Here is a 15,071-nt window from a genome sequence, read left to right on the forward strand (position 1 = left end):
TGTTGTGGCAAAAATTCTGTTAAACATCATCACTGCGTAAGAGACACTCAGAGTCAAATTAATAAAAAGAAAAGTATTTATTCTTGCAAGAATAGGTTCAGTCTAGTACACAGAAGTTACGCTGTGCAAGAGAGTGACACACAACAGGAAGATATGAGACAGCCTTTATACTGTTTTCAAGGTTCCTCCTCACCCGCTGTACCTTTCACCCACTCAGATAAGGTCCTTACTGCTGTTCAGTTTCTACTTAAAGACACAAACTGGTACTGAAATAAACTGGCCAAAACTGACCATCCCTAAGGTCAGAGGTCCTGTCCCATATGTTCCTAAAAAGTCACGCACAAGCACGTACACACACATACTTTTATACATTGAATAGGTTCTTTCTCTTATGATACCTGTTTGGGATCAATGACTATTAACATTTCCACAACAGGGGCAACCAGAATGACCTACTTCTCGTCCTCCCTGACCTTACGCAAGGTCTGCGCAAGAAGGCTCACTGGGGGAAACGCATACTTGCGGCCCTGCGGCCAGCTGTGCGCCAGAGCATCCGTGCCGAGCGTGCCCTCGGTCAGGGAATAAATGGGTCGTGGGTCGAGTCGTGAGAGGCAAACAGATCTATCTGTGTGTCCCCGAACTGGTCCCAAATCAGCTGAACCGACTGGGGATGGAGTCGCCATTCTCCAGGGAGGGGCTGAAGCCGTGAGAGCTCGTCGGCTGCACAGTACAGGACTCCGGGAATGAAAATGGCTCGAAGCGACCTCAGATGCTTCTGACTCCATAAGAGGAGGTGGTGGGCGAGTTGCGTCATACAGCGCGAGCGTAGACCACCTTGACGGTTGATGTACGCTACTGTGGCGGTATTGTCTGATCGGACTAGTACGCGTTGACCCCTGAGCAACGCCCGAAAGCGGTGCAGGGCAAGGCGTACTGCCAGCAACTCGAGGCAATAGACATGCCATACTGCTCAACACTACATGCGAGAATCACTGAGCTTCAGGAGCAACCTTGCTCAGCACCTAAGTGTGAAGAAATTCACTGAACTTCAGGAGCATTTCTGCTCAACACTTGGTGTGATAAATCTCACTGAATTTTTCAGGAGTATTTCTGCTCAACATGAGAGTGTGACAGCATGTCCATTGCGCATGGCGCCCCAGCCCGTGGAGGCATCTGTTGAGACAACAACATGCCGGGAAGCTCGTTCCAGGGGCACTAGGACCCGTATAAAACTGAGGTTCGACCATGGGGTGAGTACTGACGGCAGGTCGGAGTAACTGGTACTCGGAGGGTGCCGTGTTGCCATGCCCACCTCGGGACTCGGTCGCGAAGCCAAAGCTGAAGCGGTCTCATATGAAGCAATCTGAGCGGCATACGGCGGCTGCAGATGCCATACGCCCCAGGAGCCTCTGAGAAAACTTCAGTGGAACCGCACTCTTGCGCTTGATAGTCTCAGGCAAGCCAGCAATGGCTGAGTGGAGAAGGCGACCAAGTCCATACCGAGAAAAGAGCTCCTCTGCACGGGGCAAAGTTTACTCCTTTCCCAGTTGACCCGAAGGCCCAGACGAGCTAGGTGCCGAAGCACTGGGTCCCTGTATTCGCAAACCTGGTCTCAGGAGTGAGCTTAAGACAGCCAGTCACCGAGATAGTTCAGGATGCGAACCCCGTGTTCCCATGGAGGAACAGGGGCTGCCTCAATAACCTTGTGAAGACTCGAGGAGACAGGGCTAGCCCGAATGGGAGAACAGCGTACTGATATGCGCGCGCCCTGATAGCAAACCGTAGGTATGGTCTGAGTTGAAAGAAAACGGAGACATAAAAGTAGGCGTCCTTCAGGTCGATCGCTGCAAACCAACCCCCGGTGGTGCAGTGAAGCGGAATGACCGGCCCAGACGTGGACGGCATAGCGGCCCGGTGTGGGGGCAAGGTCAAAACCGCACCCTGACAGAAGAGGCCAGGGAAGGACCAGCGTTCCACGGGGGACTGCTCTGTCAGGGGTCTTGCGACAGAGGGGGACAGGGGCGAAGCGGTCCGTGGACGGCACGCCATGTCAACCGCCTCTGGGACAGCTCTGTGTCGTCCGAGAACTCTGTATGCTCAGAGACGAGAGAGGCAGAATAACCTCAATCTGCTCATGGGCGGTTGAGAACTGTTGGGCAGAAGCACTCAACCGCACCGCCGAAGAGGCCGACCTGGGAGATGGGGGTGTCGAGCAGACGGGTCCGCCCGACATCGTGCACATCAGACCGGTCAGCCCCAGAATGGTGAACATCACCTGACTCCGAGAGCGTACGGCCACTTTCGTCGCTCGGAGAGCAAGGTCAGTGGCAGCTCACTGAAGAGCCTCGGGTCAGTCCCGCCCTCCTGCATGTCCATGAGCATCTGGGTCAGGTAGACCAGCAGAACGGTCATGGGATGCAGTGAGGCGGCTGCCTGTCCTGTGGCACTATAGGATTTCGCCACAGATTAGTGTAGACGAAAAGAACTACAGGCTTTGGACAGGTGCTGCGGATTGCGCCGGGAAGCACCCTGAGGTCACAGTAGCATGGCAACAGAGCGTTCAACCGGGGGGACCCCAGTGTACCCATGGGCAGCGGCCCCTGAGGGGAGGAGAGGCGGTTGAGACCAACGAGCGGACCCGTGATCTCATCATGCACGTCCGGGAAGAAAGATATTGGGGTTTGCCGTAGACGTTCGGGTCGGCTGCCTCACCCAAAAACCAATCATCCCGGGAAAGCATGGTGGTCATCTCCGGATCAGACTCAGGCACAGCCGTATGCACACCAGAGGGTGGCAGCTGTGACGAGTCGTCATTTCCAGAAGAATCAAGCCCACCTAGTGATGCTGCTACAGACACAGCATCATCTTCTGTAGCTTCAAATGAAAACACACGGGCCACCCGAGGGTAGACTCGTGGAATCATCAGTTCGCTAGCGGGCACCGTCATTAAAGAGGGGGGCTGGGGTCGCGTACACAGAGTCGGCGCCTTGTTCCAGACCAACACCCTCAAGTCACCCTGGCCACCAGCTGAAGATCAGGGGGTGGATGAGGGGACTCTCACTCTTGCGAGTTCACCGAGTCTCGACCTATATATGATGCGATGATCACGTTCCCGTCTTTAAAAAGATGTGCCGCGTGCAAGCTCTTTTATGAGAGGAGAAAAAAACTCTGCGATGTTGAAGCGCAGAGGGAGACACACACACACTGGAAGATCACTGCACAGATCAGCAGGCACTGTGAGCTCGCTGCAGATTGCCGTCACACCAACACCAGAGAGAGAAGCTCGTCTCGTAGAGCTAAGTCAGAGATGACTGTGGAGTGAAGAAATACTCTTGGCTCCGAAGCGAAAACACATCTGCATGTTGCCGGCTTCCTCCTTTTATACCAACGAGGTGGGGCGGAGTTACGCTATGCAAATTCCGCAGACCCATGGCATTTCTTTGCCATTGGCTCGTTTTGTAATACTCAAAGTCGATAGGTGTTCTAAGCGAAACCCCATTCGTTGTCATCCGATGTAACTCGGAGTGACAACGAAAGGGGACCAAAATTTTCTTTTAGCCAAACCCAATTCAAACAAGGTTATCTTATTATATTATTATTACCTGAAAGACTCAAGAAAACACCACGGGAGACGCTCTGATTTGAATTTAAAACATTTATTTTACCAAACAAACATGTTAGAAGTACACACATGATGAAATGAAAGTTTTTCCAAATGTCATTTCTTCTTTTTCTCCCATAGACGAACCCCGGCTGGCCGGCTGGCCATCGGTCCCTTTCTCCGTGTCAGACTTAACTTTGTTTGTTGTCGTTTATGCTAATACCTTTTTCACACATACTCTCTTTGCAGTGCGTATGTAGTGCGTATTTTTTCCCGTACCCATGTTAACAGGTTAGCTTTCACACTGCACGCGGATGCGGTCCGGCAATGCGTTCCAGGTGCGGTGTGAATACAGCAGTGCAGAGATCCTTTCTGCACCGAGTCTATTTTTGCTGTGCTGCACGTGCTGAATTAAAGTGACTGCGCATGGTTCGTGGTCAGAATGAACATGGATTGACATGAAATGAACATGGATTGACATGAAAATAAAGTAATCTCACCATAAATGCATTTAATTAAATTATACTACTATTTTTCACAGTCATTTTCTTTTTAACTTTAAGCCCGGGGTAATTAAAGCAAGGAAAACTACACAGTACCTCAACAACGTGACATAATGGATGTAGATGTAGTCTCTTCATGGAGGTGGAAAAACGAGTTCTCTTTCGAGAGGTTCTCTCGTACTGTGTCTTACACTAGGGGAAAAACTCTTTTCCACGAGATATTGAAGCCAAAAAATAATCCTTAATTTTAAATTAATGTAAAACGCGTTGCAGCAGCAGCATGCAGACATAGGCAAGACGGCTCGCGTGCCTATTGGCTGCCCTGCGGCAACTGCAGCAGCCTATCAAAAGAGGCCCCATGTGACGTCAGATCCAATGGGGGCGCTTCGCGCCCACTACGTCATGTCCTGCCGTTCGGCCTGTCCCTGGCACCCCGTACATTTACGATGTGCATGGAAATGGCTCTCGCGCCCTTGAAACTTCGGGGCATGCGAGTATTGAACTACTTGGACGATTGGCTGATTCTAGCTCGATCACACTCAGAGCTCATAGAACACAGGACCATATTACTTGAACACCTTGAGAATCTAGGTCTCACAGTCAATTGGGCGAAAAGTTTGCTGTCTCCCAGTCAGAGAATATCTTTTCTGGGCACAGAACACAGGACACAGTCTATGACAGACTGAAAATTCAGCGCGCCACGAAATCCTTCCGCTGCGGCACTATAGACCCGCTCAAAAGGTTTCAGAAAATGCTGGGTCTCATGGCGTCAGCATCTTCAGTACTGCAGTTGGGTCTGCTTAGCATGCACCCACTACAGTTGTGGCTAAGAGCGCGAGTACCACCAAGGGCGTGGGCCTCCGGTCTGCTCCGCCTCAAGGTCGATCAGAAATGCATCTCAGCTCTGAAACCTTGGAGAGCAATCGACTGGTATCAGTCAGGTGTAAACCTTGGAACTCCCTCAAGTGTGAAGGTGGTGTCCACGGACGCCTCAATCTCGGGATGGGGAGTGCTGCTCTTTGGCCAGTGGTCAGAACGAGAGAAGCTCCAACACATAAACTGTCTGGAAAGTGGACAACGCGCTGAGGCGTTTTTGTCCCCAGATAAAGGGTCACCACGTCTTGGTCCGTTCGGACAACATGTCAGTGGTGGCCTATATAAATCGCCAGGGTGGCATCAGGTCCCGAAACCTTTACAGGCTGACGGAACGCCTCCTGGTCTGGGCTCAGCACAATCTGCTCTCACTAAGAGCAGCACATGTGCCAGATCACCTGAATTTGGGACCAGACAGACTGTCCAGAAACAATGTTCCAGCAGGAGAATGGTCTCTGCACCCGCAGACGGTCCTACTGCTGTGGGAAACATTTGGCAGAGCGCAGGTAGACCTTTTTGCATCCCAAGAAAAACGCTCATTGTCCAACGTTTTTCTCCAAGAGCAGAGATGCGCTGGCCCACGTCTGACCCCGCTGCCCACTCTATGCTTTCCCCCCCGTCTCGCTCCTGCCTCAGGTATTGGAACGAATCAGGGAAAATGAATGCTCAGTGCTGCTTGTGGCTCCGCTCTGGATAAACCAGGCTTGGTTTCCAGTTCTGATGCAGCTGACCAGCACTGCCCCATGGCCAATACCGATGAGGAAACACTTCCTCTCTCAGGCCAAGGGCTCGATTTGGCATCCTTGCCCAGAGCTGTGGTCCCTACATGCATGGGCCATCAATGGGTATCCGCTAACCTCCCGGAGGGAGTGTTAAACACGATAATGCAGGGTAGAGCCCTGTCCACTAGACGACTCTACTCCTCAAAATGGTCTGTGTTTTCTGGTTGGTGCAAAGCTCAAGGCTTTTCACCCCCAGACTGTGGGGTTACGGAAGTTATCTCCTTCCTTCAAGAGCTACTGGATAAGGGCAGAACCCCATCCACGCTCAAGGTTTATGTGTCGGCCATAGCAGCGTTTACTAAACCAGCCTTTGGCCAGTCACTATGGAAGGGCGATCTGGTTATGCGTTTCCTTAAGGCGAGACACTACAGGTGAATAGGGTAATTTTTTTAACTAGCAGATATCACCATGAAACTTTGTCAGTTGATTTCCTACATTAAGATGAGAAAAAAAATGTATTACAAGTTTTCTGTAATTTAATGTTTAAATATGCAAATGAGGCATTATCTAATTAAATATGCGCTAATTTGCATACATTTTAAAAACCGAAATCTGAGTATTGGATAAAGCCAGGTTCAAAATTATTTTTTCATTGTGTTCACATATTAGATGGGGGAAAAATTACAGAGGGATTTATGGATATCTACTTTTGTTATCCTGTAAATCAGAATATACTGCCAATAGCCTTAAAAAAAATATTTTCGCCATGTTTTTTGGAATAAAATGTTATATAAATCAGGCTAGGAATAATATATTTACAAATCCCTCTGGAAATGTCTTCATAATATAACTAGGTACAAGACTGGAAAGGTTGGTGTATATAGGTGCTACTGAAGTGGAGATTACGGACTTGGAGTATGAGAGAAAGTCATTTTGAGAAAACGGGCTTTAAAGATTTAGCATCAGCCAATGAGATTGCGCATTTAGAGTAACATCCCCGTTTTACTTTCACGATTGGTTGGTGATAAAAAGGAAATGACCATATTTGGATCCGGCAGTATTGTAGACGAGAGAAAGAGCTTTCTAACGGTGTGTGTGATGACAGGGTGCAGATCGCGATCGCGGACCAGAGGGATGATTTATAACGACAACTTTGGATGAATTTATGAGAAATCTACAGACGCAAACAGACAAATTGTAGTAAAATAAAGACCTGAATGTGTATTTCTGACTTTTTTTCACCACAAGTCTGAAAGAAGACATGTTATTGAAGACAAATATCCCAAAATCTTAAAATTGAGCAGTGAAAAAAAAACGATGTTTTTGCCTGCCGTGTCTCGCCTTAAAGGAGCTAAGAGGCTGAATCCTCCCAGACCCCCTTCAGTCCCCATGTGGGACCTTTCTACGGTTTTGGAAGCCATAAAAGGTGCCCCGTTCGAGCCAATCCATTTGTCAGACATGAAACAATTGTCGTTCAAGACAGTGTTTCTTATGGCTCTCGCTTCAGTGAAGCGATAGGGGATTTACAAGCGCTCTCAGTAAGCGCAACGTTTATGGAATTTGGGCCAAATGACCCGAAAGTCATACTAAAACCTAGACACGGGTACGTGCCTAAATCCCTCAACACACCGTTCAGGGCTCAGGTTATTTCCCTTTCTGCCCTGCCGGTTTACAACGAGGAAAAGGATGCAGGCTTCCTTTGCCCTGTCAGGGCATTAGGAGCTTATGTGTCCTGCTCGTCTGTTTTCAGACAGACTGAGCAGCTCTTCGTTTTTTTCAGCAGACGTGCTAAGGGACTAGCCGCATCGAAACAGAGCCTATCCAGGTAGATAGTTGATGCCATAGCGCTGGCCTACACTTCTAAGGGCTTGCAGTGTCCTTTGGGTGTCAGAGCGCACTCCACAAGAGGCATGGCCTCATCGTGGGCGTGGTCTAGCGGGATTACCTTGCAGGATATATGCATGGCGGCTGGCTGGGCCTCGCCGTCTACATTTATAAGGTTTTATAACCTAGAGGTCCCCTCCTTACTACTGTCGATCTAAAAAATCTGTACTGTCTGCCCCGTTGCTTCGGCTCAGAATACTGAAACCGCTTGAGCATCGCTAGTTGATCGATAAAATTACCCCATGAGCATTAAATAAGACCCATACTGTTACCCAATTCAGGCCAGATATTTTTCACCCTGACTGTGTGGAACACTGTTGATGTAGTTAGCTCCCTGAGGATGCTACTTATAGGGAATGACGCTTCTAGCCTCTCTTCTCAGACTCTCTGTGAGTCCCTGGTGATTATGCACTACATGAGCCCCCGGCACCTGCCCTTGGGACTTTGGTGTTGGATCCCAGCACGCACGGCGTTTTACATTGTGTTCCCCTAGCGTAAGATATTACACAGTACGAGAGAGCCTCTCGTAAGAGAACGTACTCGGTTACTAACGTAACCTCGGTTCTCTCTAGTAGAGGGAATGAGAAGTGCGTATCTTTGCCGTGCCTGCAACACGCTGGTTCGCTTCGGCTATGAAAACCAGATTATATCAGCCATCGAGCTATATTTATATGCCCATGCCACACCCGTTTCGGCGGGACGTGACGTAGTGGGCGCAAAGCGCCCCCATTGGATCTGACGTCACAAGGGGCCTCTCTCGAAAGGCTGCTGCAGTTGTCGCAGGGCAGCCATTATGCACGTGAGCCGTTTTTCCTATGTCTGCATGCTGCTGCAACGCGTTTTACATTAATTCAAAATTAAGGATAATTATTTGGCTTCAATATCTCGTGGAAAAGAGTTTTTTCCCTTGTGTAAGATATTACGCAGTACTTGTTTCCTCTTCTAGGGAGAACCGAGGTTACGTTAGTAACCGAGTACGTTATTTGTGACCCACAATATTTCTTGTTAAAAATATTTAAATGCAAAAGAAAAGGTATGAGAGAGTTGTTTTTGTCAATTGTATGTTTTAAATTAAAATATTTGCGATTTTAACATAAGTAGGCCTACATGTTTAAATGTTTTGCCACTTGTTTGAGCAACTTAATACATCTATATAGAAGCAATGAATTGAATAATAATAATTTTTTGTAACTACTGTGTACAAATAGAATCGCAATGCTGAAACATTTTTGTATTATTTGATAAAAGTCGCTGATAATAAAAAATATTGATTTGAAATTAAAAATAGAGAATAAATGTTGTGTTTGTGGTACAGCCGTAGATCAGTTGCTCACCACAAATGCAGCATATGTGAAAGCACAATTGCGCGTTGCTCCTGCGCCACAAACGCTCCGCATACGCACTACACACGGAGTATGTGTGAAAAAGGCGTAACTCACCGCAGCTGCATCTTCTAAATAATGCCGCGAGTGGGGCTTGAGGAAGTGACGTTGCCTGTGTCTGCGCAGTGCGACCTGATGCAGCCCCTGAAGTGAGACACAGGAAACAAAAATACTGCAAAATAATAATAATAACGCGACTAAATGAGACGAAATAACGTTATAACATTTCGTCTCGTCTCGTTTTGGTCAACGTAAATGAAGAGACATTTTAGTGAACCACATTTAGTCTCATTTTTTTTCGTCAACAATATTGCATTATACATTTACAGTCATCGTCACATGACCAGCATTTACGCTGCATCTCGTCTCGTTTTCATCGCGTGATAAAGGTTCGTTGACGACGATATTTAGTCATAATTTTTGTTGACGAAAGCAACACTAATCACAAATCAAATCCCTTTCAGGCATGGACTGCAAACACACCTGTCCCGGGCTTGTCTCTGCCTGCGTTACAGCGGGAACATGACTCGGGCCGCCTTCTCCTCAACAGCCCCCACCAGGCCGTCTCCAGAGGCCCCCAGCACCGGTCTCGCCTCGGGCTAGTCACCGGGCGCAGAAAGCGCTCTGTCCGGCTGCGGTTTTGACACCACAGCGGTTGCAGCAACATCTGTGCCCGCCGCCCTCTCGCTGTTCTCCGCACCTGCAGCTGGAGCTGGCCTGTCTCACCTCGGGCAAGTTTGACTGACATGTCCCACAAACTCACCACAAACAAAACATTTAATTGATTCTGAACTAATAAAAACAGTGTAATCTTTACCATCGATGCTTAATTTCACTGACACTTTTAACGGATCACTCTGAGAGTTTAAAATCATTATAGCCTGACGCCGAAAAGACATCACGTGTCTAATCTCTGGATTTTTACATCCAAAAGGAATCATTTTAATAGGACTCACTATTTTACCATACCTCTGGAGTATTTGTTCTAATTTTTCGTTTTTAACAAACGGCAGTATATTTGATAAAATAACCTTCTTGGCCGGGCTTGACAAAGGCAATACAGGCACAAAAATATCTTTGATTACCAACCCAGTTTCAATCAAGCCATCTACCATTTGGCTTTCATTGAGAAAGAACACAATGGCTTTGTTCATACGGGAGGCGGATCTGATATATGCTCCATCGATCGCTGCACTCACAACTATCAGACAATCCTCCACTGACACCGCGGCCTCAGGCATGCATTTGCAACCATGTTTGAGTGTTAAATGTGAGAAATCCCCCGTTTCTGACCCCATTATCCCCACTCACTGACCGAAGTCAGGAAAAAACCTTAACTAAACCTATAACTAACAACAACAAAATATAAATATGAAAATCAAAGAGAAAATAAAGAAATCTCACTCAAAGAGAGATATACACTCACTCCCAACAACCGGCCCCTTCCACACTCACTCCGCACATGCGCAGAGAGAGAGAGAGAGAGAGAGAGAGAGAGAGAGAGAGAGAGAGAGAGAGAGAGAGAGAGAGAGAGAGAGAGAGAGAGAGTTTATTTGGGCATTTCAAAACTCATTTATGTGGACAAATCAGCAGAAGTTTTCAGCACACTGAAAAAAAACTATATACGGACAGAAAAAAAATTGTGCCAGGGATAGGAATAAATTAGTTGTTAAAGGTATAAAATCAAGAAACTCAAATTAAGCCTTCAATGTGATATTTCAGCATTTGAACTACCTAGACAAGACAAATAATAATAATAATAATTTCTGATGTTTTTTTTGTTTTTGTTTTCCAGAGTCCATGGTCAGTCTTTTCCAGCATATCCAGATGATACAGTGAATTATAAATTCTGGGCTTCTCCTAGTTGTTAATACTGAGATTCAAGCAGCAGGGTGGAGTTACTACAGTGCTGGCATTTGATAGTGCTAGTGGTAGTAAGCGCAGCATTGTTTGGCTAAGATTGATTGAATTGAAGAAGCAGTAAATCAGCTCTTTGACCCAACTTGCTCAAGTCTGTTTGAGTCTCTGGCCAGGATAGGGCTGATGCCCCTGAAGCTTGCATAAGGCTGCTTTGATGTCCCACTAAGGACTGGTGGGGTCCCTGTTTCCATGGGGCAGATGGAAACCGGCCCCTTCCACACTCACTCCGCACATGCGCAGAGAGAGAGAGAGAGAGAGAGAGAGAGAGAGAGAGAGAGAGAGAGAGAGAGAGAGAGAGAGAGAGAGAGAGAGAGAGAGAGAGAGAGAGAGAGAGAGAGAGAGAGAGAGAGAGAGAGAGAGTTTATTTGGGCATTTCAAAACTCATTTATGTGGACAAATCAGCAGAAGTTTTCAGCACACTGAAAAAAAACTATATACGGACAGAAAAAAAATTGTGCCAGGGATAGGAATAAATTAGTTGTTAAAGGTATAAAATCAAGAAACTCAAATTAAGCCTTCAATGTGATATTTCAGCATTTGAACTACCTAGACAAGACAAATAATAATAATAATAATTTCTGATGTTTTTTTTGTTTTTGTTTTCCAGAGTCCATGGTCAGTCTTTTCCAGCATATCCAGATGATACAGTGAATTATAAATTCTGGGCTTCTCCTAGTTGTTAATACTGAGATTCAAGCAGCAGGGTGGAGTTACTACAGTGCTGGCATTTGATAGTGCTAGTGGTAGTAAGCGCAGCATTGTTTGGCTAAGATTGATTGAATTGAAGAAGCAGTAAATCAGCTCTTTGACCCAACTTGCTCAAGTCTGTTTGAGTCTCTGGCCAGGATAGGGCTGATGCCCCTGAAGCTTGCATAAGGCTGCTTTGATGTCCCACTAAGGACTGGTGGGGTCCCTGTTTCCATGGGGCAGATGTAATCTGCAGATTCATCCATCCTGAGCTTTCTCAGTTGTCTGAAGTGAGTAAAGCCAAGCTTCTTTGGCTAAGACAGAAAAATGTATTAAATACAACATGTCAAAAAACATGAACATGATTAACTTACAACTGCATAAACGTTGCATATCATGGATGACTTAAATGATTGTGTTTGTAATATCATACCCTGACTTTGGCAGTTGTGTTTAGGGGTGTGTGCCCACTGGCATTGGCAAACTCTCGCTTCTCCTGTTGGGCCTGAAGCCCCACCAGTGTGCTGAAGTTGGTGGTGAGGTGGCGTCTGAGGAGGGTCTTCTGAGGAGGGATGTTGAGCAGCGTGGCCAATGTCTCAGAGTAAAAGCGAGGCTCTAGGATCTGATAAGCAGAAACAGACAATTTGAAGGGGTCATGAATTGAGAAATCAAATTTTCCTTGAGCTTTTCACATATAAGAGGTCATCATACTATAATAATGTCCTGTAAGTTTCAGAAATGAATACTTCCTTGTTAGTCCAAAAACAGATTTTATTGAAACCAAGGTCTGAAAATGACTCGTTTTGGAATGTGCTGATTTATGACGTCATAGATATTTGAAAGAATGCCTCTGCAGAAGAAAAGAGTGATACAGAATCACAGGACTAAAAATAAATTTACCTTCCAGGATCCTAATGCTAGGAATGTGGTTATATATTTTCATTAATGTGAATATCTCAGTTGAGCATTATTTATTTGTATTAGGTACATTTCACTGTGGATTCTTTGGTAAATCAGTCGCAATTTTGGCGCAGGCTTTGCAAACAGACTTTTACGATGTGGACTCAACAGTAATGCCACAACATGTAAGTAACCATACTCATTATAATGCCTGATCTGTGACAAGTCATTTCTAACATGTAATGATTCATGTACAGTCAGATGTTCTTTGTCTCAAAATCGTTTCTTGATGTTTATGTGTCAGTATATCAAAACAGTGACTAAAGGTTTTTTGTTTTTTTGTGCCCTGGAGTTGAGATTCATACTTATTAGAATAAGGTTTAAAAAATCATCCTGATATTTGAATACACATCTTTGAGGGAAAACCATTTTCTATTCAGTTGAAAACTACCCTCAAATTGCAGTATTGTAAAGCAGATTTTGAGCTGTCATATATATATATATATATATATATATATATATATATATATATATATATATATATATATATATATATATATATATACGTATTATATTAGGGCTGGGTATTGACACAAATTTCGATTCACAAGCTAGCAATTCAATTGGATTTCGATTCGATTCAATATTGATTATTTTGGATATCAGGTACAATACCTGGCAAATTTTCTCAAGGAAAACAAATCTCTTAACCAATGCTGTAAGCTATGGTAGTCAGTTTTATCATTACACTTGTTTCATTAGCCTACTATAGCCTAATATTGAAGGTAAAGATTTACTAATTTGTATATGAACACTAAAATTACACTTTTATTCATTTTTCTAATAATAAAGTTATATGAAATATAAACATTTAAATGGTGTCTGTCATAAAAACTTGCCAGATTTATTCAAACATGCATTAAATATTGAAGAACATAAAAAAAGTATAATGAATATGTAATATGGTGCATATATTTAGCAAAATGCTCCTCTCTAGAGTTCATTTTTCTAGCTGACTAACGTATCGGTTACCTAACGTAACCTCATTTCTCTCTAGAAAAGGGAACGAGTATTGCGTAAGTTAGCTTACGCTACGGGAAAGATTCATCTTTTCGAGATATTGAAGCCAAAAAATTATCCTTAATTTTTGTATCCATTGTCAACGCAGTGCAGCAGCTAGCAGACCTAGAGCAGGCTGTCTAGCGTGCTCATGGGCTGCCCTGCGGGAACTGCAGCAGCCTACCACTGATCCCGACGTGACGTCACGTCCAATGAAGGGCGCTCGCGCCTTCACAGCGTCAAAGCCCGCCAGTATGGGCGTGGCTTAGCGTATATAAGCAGGGTTCATAGGCTGTATTCTCTGGTTTTCATCGACTGAAGCGAAGGCGCTCGTGGCGCGAGCACGGCAGGTTACACAATACTCGTTCCCTCTTCTAGAGAGAACCGAGGTTATGTTAGGTAACCGATACATTCTCTTACGAGAGGTTCTCTCGTATTGCGTAAGTTAGCTTACGCTACGGGAACCCTTTGTCAATGCCGTGCGCGCCAAGCATCCACAAAGTGTCCCAGGGTTTCCAGAGGAACCCAGATAAGTGGGAAATAGGGCGGCCAGCAACGCGGGCCAGCACTTCTACATAAGCACTCATAGGGAATACAGAGCGGCGACGCCGGTCTGCATAAGCATATAGCACATACCCAATAGTGCAGCTCAACCAGAAGAGCTAGTATACATGAGAGTAGCCTGCGCACAGACATATCTGGACAGAACGTACCTCTCACTTAAACTTACAGAAGTTTTGCCTGCAGAGCGGGAACTTCTAGGTTATAAAACCAGACAAAGTTGGACGGGGAGGCCCAGCCCGCCGCCACACATATGTTGTGAATAGAAATTCTGCTGGACCATGCCCACGATGAGGCCATGCCTCTGGTGGAATGAGCCCTGATGCCCAGGGGGCATTGCAGACCTGTCGACACGTAAGCGGCTGCTATAGCGTCCACAATCCATCTGGATTGGCTTTGTTTCGAGGCGGCTTGTTGCGCCCACCAAACAAAACGAAAAGCTGTTTCGAGCGCCTGAAAGGGGCGGAGCGCGCAGTGTAAACCCTCAGCGCCCTGACTGGGCAGAGGAGATTAATGTCACTCTCGTTATCGAGAGTGAAGGCAGAGCCGATAGAGAAATGACCTGCGCTCTGAACGGAGTGCCAATCACTTTAGGAACATAGCCGTGTCTGGGTTTGAGGATGACTTTTGAGTCATTTGGCCTGAACTCGAGACACGCGGCGCTGACAGACAGCGCGTGTAAGTCCCCCACACGTTTCACTGATGACAGGGCTGTCAGAAAAACGGTTTTGAGTGATAGGTACTTTAACTCCACGGAGTCTAGTGGTTCAAAGGGGAAAGCTTTCAGGGCCTCGAGGACCAACGAAAGATCCCACATAGGAACCGAGGGGGGGCGCGGAGGGTTCATCCTTCTGGCTCCTCTATGGAAGCGGATGACAAGCTTGTTTTTCCCTATTGACCGGCCACGGCTCTGCCTTCATCCGATAACGAGAGCGACATTAATCTCCTCTGCCCAGTCAGTGCGCTGAAGGTTTACACT

General features: G+C 46.1%; 1 protein-coding gene and 1 long non-coding RNA gene across 6 annotated transcripts in view; both read right to left on the bottom strand.

The window, feature by feature from the left end:
- Positions 1–3,640: 3,640 nt before the first annotated feature.
- Positions 3,641–4,281, bottom strand: LOC143757235 (uncharacterized). Its single transcript, XR_013210454.1, has 2 exons — positions 4,128–4,281; positions 3,641–3,824 (listed from the first exon to the last, which is right to left on the bottom strand). It is a non-coding gene; the product is annotated as an uncharacterized LOC143757235 (long non-coding RNA).
- Positions 4,282–10,764: 6,483 nt separating this feature from the next.
- ppfibp2a (PPFIA binding protein 2a) overlaps positions 10,765–15,071 on the bottom strand; it is a 79,844-nt gene continuing 75,537 nt past the window's right edge. For all 5 annotated transcript variants that reach the window (XM_077248186.1, XM_077248187.1, XM_077248185.1 and 2 more), the window contains 2 exons: positions 12,006–12,194; positions 10,765–11,886 (listed from right to left, as the gene is read on the bottom strand). In XM_077248186.1, coding sequence (XP_077104301.1) covers positions 11,683–11,886; positions 12,006–12,194 — 393 coding nt within the window. In that variant the 3' untranslated portion in view covers positions 10,765–11,682. The remainder of the gene's footprint in view (positions 11,887–12,005; positions 12,195–15,071) is intronic.

The sequence above is a fragment of the Siphateles boraxobius genome, unplaced genomic scaffold (assembly GCF_051911475.1).
Source record: "Siphateles boraxobius isolate OS27281-9 unplaced genomic scaffold, OSU_SipBor_1 30, whole genome shotgun sequence".
NCBI classification, from domain to species: Eukaryota; Metazoa; Chordata; class Actinopteri; order Cypriniformes; family Leuciscidae; genus Siphateles; species Siphateles boraxobius.